A 17,125-nucleotide genomic window follows, 5' to 3' on the forward strand; every position below is an offset into this window, starting at 1 on the left:
TGAATTATTAAAACTATACTTTTTCTTTAAATATCTGGATATTCCTCCCAAATCTTACAACACATTTATTACCTCGAACTTATCGTTTGTACTGAATTTTACTTGAAAGTAAACCTCGCAAGAAAGAAGTGACATGAAAATTCATAACGGATAATAAAAGAATATTTATAGAAGGAATGCATTTTACTAATTGAACAGATGTCTTATTTATATGCCTACAAATAAAAACTTCATATTCCGTAACAATTTATATTTCCAACTGTAAGTAATAGGATTACCCGTCTAAACGATTAAAAACATGCAATTCATTTCTAATTAAATTTTCATTTCCGTGATTTTCAGTGAAAATTTTAATGCAACGTCTTGTACTCTCAAACGAAATTATCTCGCTTTCCGCTCCAGTTGCATATATGAAATGAAGTTGCATTTATTTAAGTAGTTTCTCGAATAGCCAATACAACGAGTACGAGAATAAAATAGAGCACAGCTTAAGCATGTAAAAACGGCGAGCTGCATCTCTCACTTGAATTTTCCTTCGAAGGATCAGACTTGGCTGTGTAAAAGGAAAGAGAGAAATTTGCAGGAGGAAAAATCGGACATAAATGGGAAAGCTTTACTTCTCTCTGGTTGCTACGATGAAGAGAGGTATAATATTGTAGTAAACACAGACTACTCAGCAATCTGGTTTATGCTCGCCTTTTTTCACTCCTCCTTCTGTCCTTCTTTTTCTGTTGTTTCCTTCGTCCCTTATTTGCACATCGTATTGTCTTGTAAACCGAGGAAGAAATATTAACGCTCGGTTGACACTAGTTGCGAACCTGCCTTTTAACGAAATAATGGTTTCTTCTTAAGCAAACCGTACAGATCAGATTTTTAACAAAAAGGTAAAGTAAACGAGATACATAGTGATTTAAGCGTCTCCTTTGGTATACAAAGTTAAAATTATTCCAATTTAATGGTCTTTAATATTTAACAGATTTTTGACTTGCATATCTTTTTTATCGGTATGAGAGAATGTATAAATTCGCTGTATCCTGTATGCATATTGTTATGAACTTGGTAGAAAATGGAAATTTAAAGTTTTACTCGCGGAACAATGTCGGAAGAATGTTTCAAACAAAAACAATTGTTTTTATATTGTAATAGGATTCAGGTAGAATTTTAAATTCACATTTATGAAAAAACGATTAAAAATTACACCAAGACAATTATGTAATTTACTAAATATTTTGCTTGACATTGTTTCAATAAAGTATTTGTTAAAATAGATCGATGTGTAGTAGTTTAAAAAGACTTACTTAATGAAGATATTAGTATTTCAAATAGGAATTTATTTAATTTTAATTATATCCTGTACAACACAATGTTATTCGCGTACATAATCTCTTTCTCTGTTCTTCTATTTCCCTTCCGACACGACGTACTGACGCAACATTGTATTGTGCAGGGTGAACAAGGAATTTCTCCACCTCTTTTATCTGCCTGATTTTTACACCATTTACCTTTACCTCGTGCTTTAAAACCGCCTAGAATCGCAAGTACCGCATATTTCCGCTCTATTAAACTGAAGGAACGAGCGAAGAAAATCAAGATATTAGTTTCCACTGTAAAAAGCGCAGGGACAATTTCCTGTTTGCATGGAAGCATATAGAAAGGTACACGTACGATCAAATAAAAATTGACCATTAGAGGAAACGAACGAAAATTATGACAGTTTAATAAATAATACAATAAAGCATATTTCTATAATTTAAATGAATTATAAGCAAGTCTACGTTCATTTTATCTTCTACTGAAACTCCTTACAAATAAGCACTGTTCGGTTATTAATTTTATAATTTACTTAGCTTTATCGAGTAATCAAACAAAAAGGAATGTACAAAGACAACGTGTTATTTATTGTCCTAAACGTATGAATAAAAATAAAATTGTAAGAGAAACAAGATATTATTATCGAAATTATAATGTGACTCTATGTACTTTTTATTTTAAACTACATTCTATAGGGTGTGATTATTGAAAATCATCCAAGGAGGAATACAGGTGTCGCAATGCTTTTAGTAAACGCTCATATGATTCACACACTGTTGTTGCGTTCAAAATATTAAAATTCAAGAGAAATACGATATACAATTTCTAATTCTATCTTCGAGTTCCTTCTTTTATACTTGCTTTTCTATCGAGTTTCCTTAGTGAGAGCCATTTATATAAAATATGGGACAGGACATGTATGTATAAAAAGGAACATTGGTTCACTGGTATCAGCGACTCCAAATGATTCTGGTCGCGTCTTTTATTCACTCGAGTGTGATTTTCGCCTCATTTAGTCCCGGCATATAAAATATGAACGTTAAAAGGGTGATGAGATGGATACGCATGCATTTGCAGCGCGCTTACGCTAAGCACAGCTTTACAAGTCGAATCCACATAGAGAACAACTGTAGGCTGCGCAAAAGCCAGGCTAACAACGAATAACTTTCATCCTCGTATATGCAAAGCGAATGCATTCTGTGATCCTATAAACATGCAATCACAGCCAATGATAAAGATTGTCCCTTGGGCATCTAGCGTGGAAAGTAGAATGCCAGTTTTGAATGTAAATTCATCTTTTTCTGCGTTAAACATTTATTTAAACTTGACCATCTTGCTTCCTATGAACATCTTAATTACGTACTTTATCTCATAGTTCTGTTCATTGATCTTTTAGTTAATGTGGAAAGAATAAGTAAAATGAATGGATCGGGTGAATCGTGGTAAAATAAGTAGAAATTATGTAAAATGGCTACAAATAGAAAAACTGGTGTATGAATAAAAGAGATTTATAAGAAAGAAATTTTTGAATACTGTCGTTATTAAATATAAAGCTAATCGAGCTTTCATGAAATTAAAATTATTTATATTTAAGTTAGTATATACATATATATATATATATATATATATATATTGTATATTATATAATATATATTATTTGACACTTTATATAATAATATATATTAATATATATTACTTGAGACTTTCAAGACAAAAAAGTTTACGTGGAAGTTCGTTCAATTTCGAATAGTAAATCAAGCATATAAAAAACGAGTTTAACTTTACGAATATAAAACGCCACTTATTAAATACCTTAGCGAAATTTTAGAATTTACGTGAGAGACAGAAGATTAGGTTTCAGCTATGTATACCGAATTTAATCCGCCGGAAGTAATTTAAGAAGACATGTTAGTCGTGTTTCTGAGAAACTAATTCTAAGCGAATTTTATACATGTACGTATATTTAGAACATAGCGCCATACATATCTAATATTTAAGTTACTTTGTTTCTGTCTAATGAATATAACAAATATCTGAATTTTTCTAACTCGCTGAAAATATTTCCAATATTTTCTTTATATACAATTACTATCGCATAGTGCGCTGCACCGAAGGTTAGAAAAAAAAACAGTTAGAAGAAAAATATATATCCTACGTTTATTCTAAATATACAAAAATGTACAGAATGCACCTATTATATATAAATGCACAAAATATCTATAGTCAACTTGTTACAACGTCTATAGAGTAAAACAAATCTCGATTTAGCGCGTGGCAGCAACGAGACTGAGAAGAGAGACAACCAACCGCTGCTTTAAAAATATATACGTAAAATCAATGTTATTGCAAATTTTCCCTCGAGATTAACGAAAAGCGGCAATTTGGAACAAGCGAAGCTAAAACAATGTTCAAGCTTGGAAATGAATATACATATGCTGGTAAAATATTAACGTTCGGATAAGCAGCAAATGAATAGACTGAGCTCGGAAAGCAGAGGCACGGTGATATCTTCGGCTTTCCTTTTGGATGAAAGAGGGCGGACCGGTAACACGGGAAGCAACCGCGGAGTGTATTCATGGAAATCTGTCCATCAGAGTCTAATGGAATACCACCACGACGAAAAGTGCCACGAGATATTCTTTAATGCCTTCATAAAATTCAGGCTCATAATTCCCGTTTCACTGGCACGTACACGGCTCGCACACGAGCGTGCAGACACGTGCGTACACACACGCAAAAGATTAGACCGACAACTCTCTGGCACGAGTTGCTCTCGCTCCCAGGCAAATATTCAACTCTGATGAAACTCCAGACCGAAATTCTGCTGATCCCTTCAGGGTCGGTAGTCATTACTAGGTTTACAGTAATAACGTAGCTTACAATAATAAACCTGGTGAACGAAGTTTATTTCGAGCCGCAAATCTGTTGTTTGATTCCCTTGCCACGCGGCTATGAACCCGGTAAGTTCAGGCTAATTAGCTGAAGGAACGTAGCCGGCGTTAATTGCGTCACGGGCTGTTCCGCAACAGACAATTCCCTCGTTTAGAAAAGGCTTCTGGGTAAGTGCTACTAATAGACGTTTGAGTTATACGAGGCAACGCGTTCGATAAAAGCTGGATCGAATGATTGTTCCGACAATTTCTCTGTCTAGCTACATATAATCATGAAGTAGTAAAATAATATCGAAGACAAGTGCTAAAATGTTAGATCCGACATAAAAATAATGTATAATGGGGATTATTTCGAAGGTGATGATCTCTCGCATTTGTTTAATTGTGAAAATAAAATTTTTAATGAGTAACGTCACATTCTCGTTATTGGCACGTATGGTATACTTGAATTTCAGTAGGTACGCTAGTTAATACCGATTAATGCATAAAACTTGATTCTTCTTTTGACATGAATATAAAATTTGAGATTTATCATACATACAAGAGCGAAACACAAATGGGAAAGAAAACAGTTTGCAGTATATCGAGCCATTACATATTTCGAAACCTTAATGATTCTTGTTACGACGCTTACAGTGCAACTACAGTAATCTGTGTTATTTGTATGTGTTTACAAATGATGTTTATATAAGTCACAAGTTTTATCGGTAGACTCTTCTCGACACCTAAACGCTCCTTTCAGAATTTCCTTTTCAGAATTACTATTTTTCAGAAAAAAATTTTGTCTGAAAGGGTACTCACTCTAAGGGTCTCCAACTGGGAGCGCACGTACTCAGCTCGGCTGGCAATGTCGGGAATTGCCACAGGAAACGAACCCATGTACTGTAACGAGAAAAATGTTGCCTTAGTATTGTGTTTACAGGTATTTTTGAAAACTAAGAAAGCATTACAGTATCTATAATTATGCTATAAATAAGCTATAATTATGCAAATAACATACAGCATATTAAGGAAGCAAATTGATTCGTCATAGCATTGATATTAATTCGGTATGTTACTGTTTTCGCGTTTACGTAACACGTTATTCTGAAAATGTTAAAATTCGATTTTTATCAAAAAATAAAATAATTCTCAGATTAATTGGGACGATAAATTAGTAATAAATATAGCGAATGATATATGATTATTGAATCAGACAAATTATCTATTCCTATTTTTTCATTTAAATTGATTTCAGATTATTAGAACTCGTTAATTATGTAACAGCCTATATTTTATCCCGTTAATTGCCTTCCGCGGTACCGTACAAATTGATAGCCCCCCGAGAGAACTAAATTACCGAAATATGATTTTTACGAGCTTTTAATCTGCTGTTTTAGCTCGATTACCAGTAGTATCTTTATACTAATTTCTGGTGAATCACTCTCGGCTATTATCGTTATGATACACATGCGTGCGTTCGAATAAACTTCTTTTTATATTTCCGTTACGATTTTCACTCGTTTTACGCGATAATCCATAAAATAAAATCTTTTTTATTTTCATGCATGATGTTCATCCTATTAATTCTTAGCATTTCGTTCATAAATAATGTATTCGTACGAAAAATAAAAAGAAAAGAAGTTTAATTATTTTATATGAATGTTTTTTCAAGTACATTTCGCATATTTTCGATTATGCAATAGAGGTCAAGTATTTGTGAACGATACGTTCTAACTTTGTTACAAACTCTACAACTACTTAACATTAAAATCAACGAAGAACATCTCTCTTTCGCTCCACGTGGAAAACTTAAATCTTACTTCCCACATCAAATTAGAGCAGCGCAGGCAAAGTTCATTTCTCCAGGGCTACACTGCTGCAAACGATTGCTCACCACGGTAAAGTGGAATAGGAGGTATAGTGTAATTGCTATGGCACGAGGTTTGAAGACTAAGGCGAGGTTTCGAAATTATACGGTACTTGATTTTCTGGCCAAAGGTAGTCAATGGGTGTCCGAATTGTTGGGCCAGTTTCTCGAGAACGATATACAAGGGTCGATTGTTTGCCACGAAGTCACGAATTTGCTGCGAGCTACAATGTTTCGGCAAAATAGTTGGCGCTCAACGATGATCTAATTACCGAGTTTCGACAACGATGTATTTCAGAGGCTAACGCACTTTCGTACAAACTGAAAGTACATACTTCTGAAACAAATGCAGGGACATAAGTAACTTTAATTTGAGATAAGCGAAAGCCAGAAACGTTCAATTTTACTACCTTCTCCGTTAAATATAAACAAATTTATTCTTTCTTTTGTTTTACATTAATTATTTTTCTTATAAAAGTCAATGAAACTCACACAGATTAGTTATTTAAAACGAATAAAATTATCTAAATAACTATCCGGATGAAAAAGAATCGTTTTAATTAAATAGAAAGACATATATATTCGGTAATGTACATTTTAAGCAAAGCTATTTCAAAATATTATACGTCGAAAGGGAAAAATAATTGTACGTTATTATAACCTCATCTTAAATTTATTATATTTATCTACTGTTATCGAAAGTAAATGTTATAATATATCGGTAGATATATAATTACTAATACACAAACCTCCAATATTATGTGTTTAAAATTTTTTAAAAATCTTTAGAAAATAACAATGAATCATTTCGATGAATTGAAGATAACAAACCAGTAATCGATATTATATCACAACGTTTAAAAAAACTGATTTATTAATAATAATCCACTTCACCCCTCAAAGTTTAATGCTTTCGGCAAGTATAATACTTTCTCAATTTCTGCCAAATATTTAGTAGGGGTTGAAGAGGTCGACTTAGCGAGGAAAACATGAGGGTTGGAATACCAGAAAAGTTCAGCACAATTTCGTGTATCCTTCGAAGGTATCCTCTTCCTTGATCAAACACGTTGTTTGATAATTATACGGTCGATAAAAATAGCGACCCCTCTTCTAAGGACAATAAATAAAACTGGCCAGAGGGTAAATTGCAGAAATGTAATAAGGAACGATAATTAATACAATTTCGTATCTACAGTCTGTTCTTGACAATACATATGTCGCCTTCGTAATTGAGCATACCGTGTTGATAAATTACTAATGACATCGCTGCTGACATTCGACAATTTTAGTTCATTCAGTCTACAACGCAATAAAACTTCGATTACCGGAACAATAGTTAATGAAACTATCGATTACCGAAACATCTATCAATGAGAAATTTCGAGGTGATTTTTAGCAAGAAATATTGGAAAGGATAAATATTGAAAAGAATTGCTATATTCTTGTTCGTATAAATATAATTACTAACGTTGATATTTATAAAATAGTTCAACATAAATGAAACTTGTCTCACGCGAAAACAAAGTTACTGATTTATCCGATAGGGGTACGTTTTATATGAAAATACTTTATTAACGTATAAAATTGTCAATAATAAGAATATGTACAGTAATGAACGTAATAATAACTTAAATTAACAACAAACTAAATATCAATTAACGTTTACAAAAAATATACGAATCTTATGTTTTTAATATCGTTTAAAAATGCATTCGGAGGAAAAAGCGTAGCCGAACGTTACGGTGAAAAAATCCATTTGCACAGATCTAACGTTTGATATCAGTCGTTGAAATTATTGAAATTCTTCTCATTGTGTTTTATTGTTTCGGAATTTTCAATAAATGAAACATTCGAAGGTGGACCAATTTCCCTTTTTTTTTTTTTTGCTTGTTACGCGAAATATAAAAATATGAAGATATGAAGATTGGAATAACGTTTGTAGAGATAAAATAAATGTCCTTATAATATCGCTCTGCACGCCGTGCAATACGCAGATAATCGATCGAAATTGAATTTCATACAAATTTAATATCGCTCGTATTATTTCGTTTACAAAAATGAATTTGTTATGGAATGGTTTCACCAACGGATCAATAACTCTCCAACGTGTACACGGTATAGACTCATTAAAATGAGAAAATATTAAATATATCGAAGAAACGTTATACCCAGAAGACGAGAGTACGGTTGGTGGATTTAATTGCAACACGTGCAGTACATATAATTTGCGTTTCTATCATGATTTCCATGTCTGAAAATCTTTTCTCCGAGCGCGAGCGGAACGGCATTTCGATTCAGATACTCGTGCCGCAAAATAATCCCTGCTTTAATCCCCCCGGATGATTCTCATTGTTGTTTCATCGAACTTCTCTCCGGGAGGATCTCCTCTCGGAATCACAGGGATTTTCCAGAAATATTATGCCTCTCTCCATATAGCGGAAGCGACCTCTGAAAATTCCGTGCAATATCGGATGCACCAAACACAAATAATAATAATAATCGTGATTGATATTTCTATGTAGATACGATACGAAGTCGTATACGCATACGAGAGTAGTATATGAAACTGTTCTTTCGTTACGTTAGTCCTACTACGCATATGTTTTATCTCGCTGTATATTGGTATAGTATAGGAGACAGTATTGAGGACGTATCGAAGGATATTTTGTATAGAAGTCACATAATAATTCATGGTAATATGGAATTTAAGGATACTGGAAAGCTAACAAAGGAAAAGTATATGATTTATTTAATAGAATTTTCTTGTTTCTATGGCATAAATACGGAATACTTTTGAAAAATGGGATATGATGTATAAGGAATTGAGATTTGTGTAGAAATAAATGAATAGTTTAACAAACGTTACGTTTCTCTAACAAAAGTTTTCTTCATCTTTTTTTACATTTCACTGCATTTGATTGCAATTCCTTTATTGTATCTTATCCCATACAAACTTCAAAACATGAAACAAGGTACGGAAATACATTGACAAATTAACTTTATAAATAAGCGTTTTACTTTGTCCGATATATAGCCTAGGACACTTAAAAACAACGGTACAACAGCAATTGTATTTAAAGTATAATAGATACATAAAACTTTGCTAAAGATAAATATCAAATTTGTCAAACAAATTTAGATTAATAACACTTTAACGAGAACCGAATCCAAACGTAGTATAAAATTCGTGCACGTTTATAAAGTGTTAATAATATTCGATAATTTTCTGAAATTATCTTAATAGTGAACAATAGCTGTAACATAAAGCGTAGTCGGTTTCAATAAATTTTGTAATAAACGTGACGCTTGTAAACTCGAGTACCAAGGACAATTTATCAATTTGATCACCGTATTAAATTAAACAAGGAAAATTGCTAAGGACTTGGAAAAATTGCAGGTGTCTTTTGCCTTTCCTACGATGGTTTCGACAAATTTCTATTCGCGTGCCGATCGATTTTATTTTTAGAAAACCTGTTGAGGACAGCGAAATAGACCAATTGAGCCATTATACGGCTACGGAATTTAAATTAATTCTGTGCCGCGAAATCCGCAAACAATGAACACGGCACTTTGCGACCTAACGAGGATAGAGATTAATAAATGTCAAATATCTTATCCACTTTATCAGTTTATATGAATTTCAATCTCATAATTATCATCCCATTATTGATTGGTCTCTAGAAGAGTTCTTCATGAATTTGCAATTGAATTTTATCTTCTTTTCCTGCCTAATACGCTCTTTGCATTATCGCAGTTTGAATTTGAACGATTTTATTATCTAAAAGATATACGTGTACTTATGTTTCTTTTATATCTATTCTATTGCTTAATTTTCTTCGACGATTCTAATTTCCTAATACTTACAGTTTTGAATTTTGATTCCAAATGCCACTTTAGATTCGATAAAAAAGTCACTTATGTTATGTTATATATTATCGTTATTTTCGTAATGTGTATCCGTAAGAAACTTTGTAATTTATACTCTAATAATGTCATCAAATTTTCGTTACCCTGCGATTTATAAATGCGCGTGATATGTAAGAAAAGAAACGTGCTTTCTCAATTGTGAAATATACTTAAACATAATTCAAATTTTTAAATCGATGACTATATCTTAAGCGAAAGAACAGACACACGATTATTAAGAGGTTCAAATGATTATACAAATTGTATATTAATTCTGTCAAACAATACATTGACTAGTATCAATAAAAGATTTTATAATAAGAAAACAATTATGTTCTAGCATATTAACACTGTAAATGCTTTCGTAGAATTACTGTTTGTGAGCTGGGTCGAACGTATTAATGGCCAACCGTCTCGCGATAAGGCCAAAAACGATCAATGGATTACCATAATCGTGGAATTCAAGATTTCATTCGTGTTATCTTTACGCACGATCAGTCTTGTGAAATTTCCAACAACGGTTATGATTATTATACCACCGCAAATATTTCATAAATTTTACTCGCACCAAGTACAGCAGTTCTACACGATATCGATATGGAATCATTTTCGTAATAGCACTGACACACGATAGCAGTAATTTCACGGAAAAAGGAGAGAAAAACTCAGGTAGATTTATGACAAGATGAAAGATAAAAATATGATTAATTGATTCAAACTAAATTCATACTAACTTTCAGTATACACAAAACGAATATAAACACACTGATTAAAACGATTTTAAATAATCGGTTATTTATTGGTATTGAAGGATCGATTATGATACATAATTATATTGAATACACCCGAGTCAATTCATAATAAAAATTAAAAAGACTTTTGCTACAGTTATTTTTATAATACCCTTTTAAAATACCTTTAAAATTTCTTCAAAATGTTAATTTTTACGACATATTAAAAAATCATCGAAATCGGTGCTAGGGGTAAAGTTACAAATAATTAGTTAATTTATTCTTTACAATTATTTTTTGTTTTTAAAATTTATGTTTATTTTCAAGTTAAAAGATCTAAATTTAAATATAAATCTTGAAATTAAACATGATTCTGACATAAAGATAAACTTATTTAACTCATGTGTTTATCCACGCAATTACTTCTTCAAATATTCAATCATTACTACATTATTACGTGTATGATTACTATATTAGGGTTATTTATCAGTTAAGTTAGTCTTGGTAGATTCGATTATACTTTTCCACGAATATAATTATTTCATAGAAACGAAGGAGAAAAGAATGTGTTCTTAGTAGCATATAAAGAAGATTCGTGTTAAATTAGGGGTGACAGTCCCGTTGTGACAATCAAAGCTAAGCTGATTACATTAATTAGAATTATTAACGGATGAGGTCATTTCTTTGTTTAGCTATCTCTTCTTAAAGGTATAGCCGCTTCCTAGAAGGATAACAAACAAGAATAAGATAATTATTCTCTTCTTACAAGCATGACATAAATTAGGGGCATAATAAATTCTCTTCTAATAATGATTTAATACAACGTTAATTCGAACATAGTTTTATTATATGAGATAAGAATAAATATAAAAAAAAACTGAAAGAAATATAGGAAAAAATATTTATACGTAGGTAATATTTAAGTACTAACGTATTATGGAATGTCGAATAAGTTAATTAATATATGAAGTTGAAGCTAACGAAATTAAAAAGAGAATACAGATTTTCGACGATAATATATAACGTATATAAAATATTGACACGCAGCAATGACGTCTATTTCTAATATTTTTACGAAGTTTATGAAAATTTTTATTAAATCACCTTTTACTAGATGTGCTTCTTTTACAAGTAATATCTATTATCATGCGATTTGCAACTTAAACACATCCCTAAAAGTTGTACTTTATCATTCATAGACTCGTATATCCTTTTACTAATTTTTGCATTGCTATTTGCAATGATTAGTTAATTTGACACAGTCTTGCTTTATTACTTGTTTTAGTATTTTACTACAGGCTATGAAAGACGATTGTCGACAAGACGCGCAACATGTATTGAGCCTATTCAGTAATATGAAGTTAGTCTCTCCATGCGTGTAATGAGGACGCAAACTTCAATCGGAAATGAAAATAGATTTTACTTTTCACATGTTGATTTTCGAATGAATGTTATGTCTCTCGCACGTATATATGTGCAAAAACGTTGTCTCTTATATTGTTAATATATAGAGATTTAGAATTATCGTTATACTAAGAATATTGCTATCAGATTGAACAATATATTCATTCGCACCTTGAAGAATATTATAAAAACGTCTTTTACTTAAAAAAACACGAATGAATTGATTACTCAATCGAATATAATAAGTTATATACTCGTACTTTTAAATAACTTTTAATACACAATTAACATGGTAAAATATCTTCGCTATTAGTATTATAAAATTACCAGCAGTTTTAGAAACTACATACAGTTCAAACCATACGTTTACTTCGCATAAAAATAAAAATTTTAGAAACATGATATACAAGTTTTGTTAAACATTTTCACATTGTAATATCCATTTCAGGGTTCCATTATATTACATTATACTACTATATAATTCTTCATAGAACTTCATAGAGCATTCCAAAGAATTTATCATCAATCAATGTGTATCTACCGTGCCCTAAGTACAACATCCTTAAGGGCTGCTATAAATTATAAGCAATTTTCTTTCAGCCTCTGATCCTTTCTATATATGAATCTGACAAATAGATGTGCAGAATAAAAATAGAAAGAGTGACAGAAGCAGATAAACAACGAAGAAGGCAAATAGACATATGCACGCGCTGTTAGACAGACAAGACAGAGAAAGAAACGATGAATGGAAAAAGGAAGTGTACGATAGACGTTGCTATGGAACAGAAAAAGCTGTTGTACGTGAGTTATGGCATACTCTCAGGATGCGTATCGCACATTATGAATCATGTATGTTTTTTTTAGTTTTCTCAAGGCGTATACTTCTATCATACTTTGCTATTTCAATCCGTCTGCTGAACCTGTTAATATGTAATACGCATAGCGACGTGAAATCTCGGTTGTTACCTCGATTAACGGAACAATCTTTTACTAGCAAATTAATGGAAAAGTCGGGAATGATTCCCTGCAAGAAAAATTGAAAAACCAGATGAAAATTGAGAGAAGTTACACATTTTTACCTAAATGTTTTGCTTCCTGCTTAATATTAACATTTGCAAAATAGTTCAAAATAACTGACCTTACTCGTATGAAAGCAAATTTATCTGATCATCCGAACATCGTGTGTCGTATTAGTTTGGATAATCAAGTTTCTACTGTATCTTCGATATTAAAACGTTATTGGCAATTAGAAAATACCATCGAGATATAATTAGAAATTACACGTGTTTAATGAATAAATGAATTCAATGACAATTAAGATTTTCAATAATTGAGTTATTTACTTCATTCATAAACTAGAAACATCAGTTTCATGATAAAATATCAAAATATTAAAATATTCTTTCAAGTACAAGGCGTTTCGACAAATTCTTTAACTCTTTCGTTTAAACTGTTCCAAACTTCAATCAACAAAAAGCGAACAGGAGTAAAGGAGAACTGGAGGAACATTGCCTTGAAGAACGCCATAAAATATCTCGCAAATAATTTTAATTTCCTAAACCCACATATTAGTTTAAAAACCGGTAGCCCCAATGGTCGTAACTATACGTAATATGAAAAGCATAAATCAGGCAACCACAATTTCGGCTACAATTTATATTCGTCGTTTAACACGCCCTTAAGACTAACCTGTACGTTTACCTAATAATTCAACGAGATAATAAATTCCATCGCCTCCCTTTCTGGCCACGCACTCTTCCGAAGAAAGGATAACAGCGTGAAAACGAACGCGGCAAACGAACTCTCCAGCCGAATTAATTGAAGCAGATTGCAACGAACTGCGAACAGTTCGTTCTTTCGTTTTCGGATGCACCCCAAAATTCACGCGTTTCCTAATTTGTACGACTGTATCGGATGTTTCGGGGAAATGGAAACACTTCGGACGCCTACCTGTACACCGTTGAATATTTTCAGAGTGGCCTCCGGCATCTTGACGGCTACGTCCCCAGCCTCTTCTTCCTCCTTTCCACCCATGGATGTTTCAATTATCCCTGTCTATTCGGTCTTTTAATTGCATATTTCGTTAATTGCTCGCCGTCTCGTTCGCCACCGATCAACCACCTGTCCAACGCGCGACGTGCGGAAGTAATCACTCTTTTTCCGGTTTCTCATTGTTACAATCACATACAAATAGCCAAATCGCTAAACACGTATAAAATTACTGGACTTTACTTATCTAACACGTTATTCAACAGGCTAACAAATGACTCAATCCTTTAATCGCGGAATATTTTAAATTACATCCTTGTCATTGGATTTTTGATCACTCGCGATATTTATGTAAGAAAGAAATTGTGTAACTTAAACGTTTGATCGTTAGACCATTAATTTGCATACTGAAGAAACTTAATTTTCTCTGAATATTGAAAAAAAAGAAGAAATGCCCTTCATAACACGAAACGTACATTACAAATTTTGAATAATATTTCGACACAGTTCCGCGTTAACACTTATCGCTATCACGTGATATCTCGGAAACTGACGCGATCTTGAAATTTATAGTAACGCACATATTCGTTTAACGAAGATTAATCTACGAGGACGATGTTCTCCCTTTTTTTTCTTTTGCTATCGCTTCTTTCCTGCAGTGGAAGAAACTTCTGGAGAGAAACTTGGTCACTTTCACCGGCCACTTTTGCACAACGATTCGTTCAATTTTGCGAAATCATAAAGGAGTCCCGCGTTGCCGTGCGCTCCGCGGAGGTATGCACCGTGGTCACTAATCACTGTCACTTTCGTCTAAACATGCCCGGCGAACGCTCTGTTCCACGCCACTTCTACGCCGCAGAGACCTACGCGATCACTTTCGTGTCATTAATCCTGCTGACCACGAAAACTAGTTTCGAGAAACGCGTTCAGGCGTTTCGTAAGTGGACTTGAACGTAGTCAAGTGAACAGCTGCAACAAACTATTCGCGATATTTGAAAACATCGAACGTCAGTCCTAATCTACTTTCGATTAATTGATTCCAGTGAACGCTCGAGTTCAATAAGCAAAGAGACGAAATAACTTATGGCTGGTTCAAGTCGTAGCATTGCGAACTTTATCACTCATGTTCCTTCTACCGAGTATCGTAATTTTCTGTTACAGTCGTATTCCACTACTTTGCCTAAAAACCAATTGGAATTTTAAAAGTCGAGTAAAATTATGCTTTCCTGCATCGAAGTTGATATTGTTACGAGTAAAATCGAGACAGAAACGAGAGGCTAAATGTGGTATCCGCTCGTATCGGAGTCGAAGGGGCAACGAAGCAATGAATCACGTTCGAAAATGGCCCAACACGCTCCAAATTGCTCCCGGTAGGTGTTGTTTCAGGCAAAAAGTATGCGCGTTTCCTTCGAGCCTCGTTTCGAGGTGGGTTTGTTACGTTATCACCGGTGAAATTGCATCCCCGGCACATTTGCTGGCAGGCATACTTCGTCGCGCTTACCGAACTCGGTCACGTCGCAACTGTTGACATTTTCGTGTTCTTAGTCTTGGGAGTCGTGACGAAGAATCTTGACGCAGGATGGCCGGAACGTTGTGTAAAACGTGAACAGCATTCGAACTGACCCCGATACATTTTGCAACGAGAAATTCGCGGGTGCATCAATAAGGTCGCGCCTCTGGATCTTCGATCATTGGCAACAAGATTTCTATCTCGCGTTCGTTCCGACTGTTTCGTGGCTCGACGTTTATCTCGGCCAGATGAAAAACGCTAATTTTAAGTATCCGACAACAGGCTATTTAAGAAAATAGATTACACTTTTAAAATAAGTTTGCGTGGCGGCAAAGCGAAATTTTAAAACAAATTCGCGTGATACTTTACGATTAATCCTCTGCGAAAGGTATTAATAAATAAAACGTCTACGTACAAAGTGTCCAGTGTTATCGAGTACGTTCGTGATACGCGTGAAGGTTCCATGAGCACGCGAGCGATGATTTTTAACGCGAAAAGCAAGTCGTATCGCGTATAGATATTCGTGAAATCCGTTTTAATTAATCAGCACTCGTTTAATCACAGATTCTTGGCCAGTTTCATTAATTATCATTCATCTAATTAAGTATGTGCGCTATAGTACGAGTTTCATTGGATTATGGTATGCGCTTTAATTACGTCGACCATTCAATTCAAACACGATTCCTCGTAATATTAATAATAACGATGCAATCCTATTTTAAATTTCTCACGGAGATGCAATTTCAATTAAGTATTTTATCGAAATCCGACATGATTTAACGTAACACGTACCAAAATCTCTCCTCGATAAATCATCGATTATCATGATCTTGCTCCAAGACTTTCCCCAGTTGGGTTTTTAATCGATCGTTGCTCCGTTACCTCTTTAGAGACATATATTAATTAGAAATCGTTAAAACAACCGTACTCCAAAATGTCCGTTTCTAAAATGTTTCGTCATTAATTCATTCTAATGATACATTTCAACATGCTTTGAGGAGAGTGTACTTCGTTTCGATCTGGGAGAAAATTGATTACTTTCCTGGCTTAATTTTTCCCTGAACGCGTATCATCATAAACGTGTATCAATCTTCCGTTATGTAAGATTTATCGATCATACGAATAATTTATCTTTATGTGAAAACATCAATTATTCTCATTGATATAATTATAATATACCGGCTATTAGTAATAGCATGATTGCAGAAAGTGTACAATTCTACGGTATAATCATTTATATTTGAATTTTTGCTGCTTCTTTGAATAAAACTGGCAATATATTTTATGATCTTTCATAATCTTACTTTGTCAACTTCGCTTTCAAAGCTGTGAAAGTAAACAGTTAAGAAAGGTACATATGTCATGCGTCAACGATGCATATGCATACAATTGAGTGAACACTTCACTAGTAAATTATGACGCGGATACATTGACAATATTCTACAGGTACATGGACTGTAAAGCAAGTGTATATAATTAGCTTTGATTTGTGTATCATCTCATATTCAACTTTAAATCAGATTTCTTGCAATTA

The 17,125-nt window shown here is 33.3% G+C and overlaps 1 protein-coding gene across 3 annotated transcripts in view; it reads right to left on the bottom strand.

Annotated features, from left to right (window-relative positions):
* LOC138181830 (EGFR adapter protein) overlaps window positions 1-17,125 on the bottom strand; it is a 283,132-nt gene that overhangs the window by 253,154 nt on the left and 12,853 nt on the right. For 2 of the 3 annotated variants that reach the window (XM_069117123.1, XM_069117124.1), the window contains one exon: window positions 5,004-5,084. In XM_069117123.1, coding sequence (XP_068973224.1) covers window positions 5,004-5,084 — 81 coding nt within the window. Of the gene's footprint in view, window positions 1-5,003; window positions 5,085-14,042; window positions 15,582-17,125 lie in introns of those variants that run through there. The other variant, XM_069117122.1, reaches the window with a different exon arrangement.

The sequence above is a fragment of the Bombus flavifrons genome, chromosome 7 (genome assembly GCF_040668555.2).
Source record: "Bombus flavifrons isolate JBK064 chromosome 7, iyBomFlav1_principal, whole genome shotgun sequence".
Taxonomy (NCBI): domain Eukaryota; kingdom Metazoa; phylum Arthropoda; class Insecta; order Hymenoptera; family Apidae; genus Bombus; species Bombus flavifrons.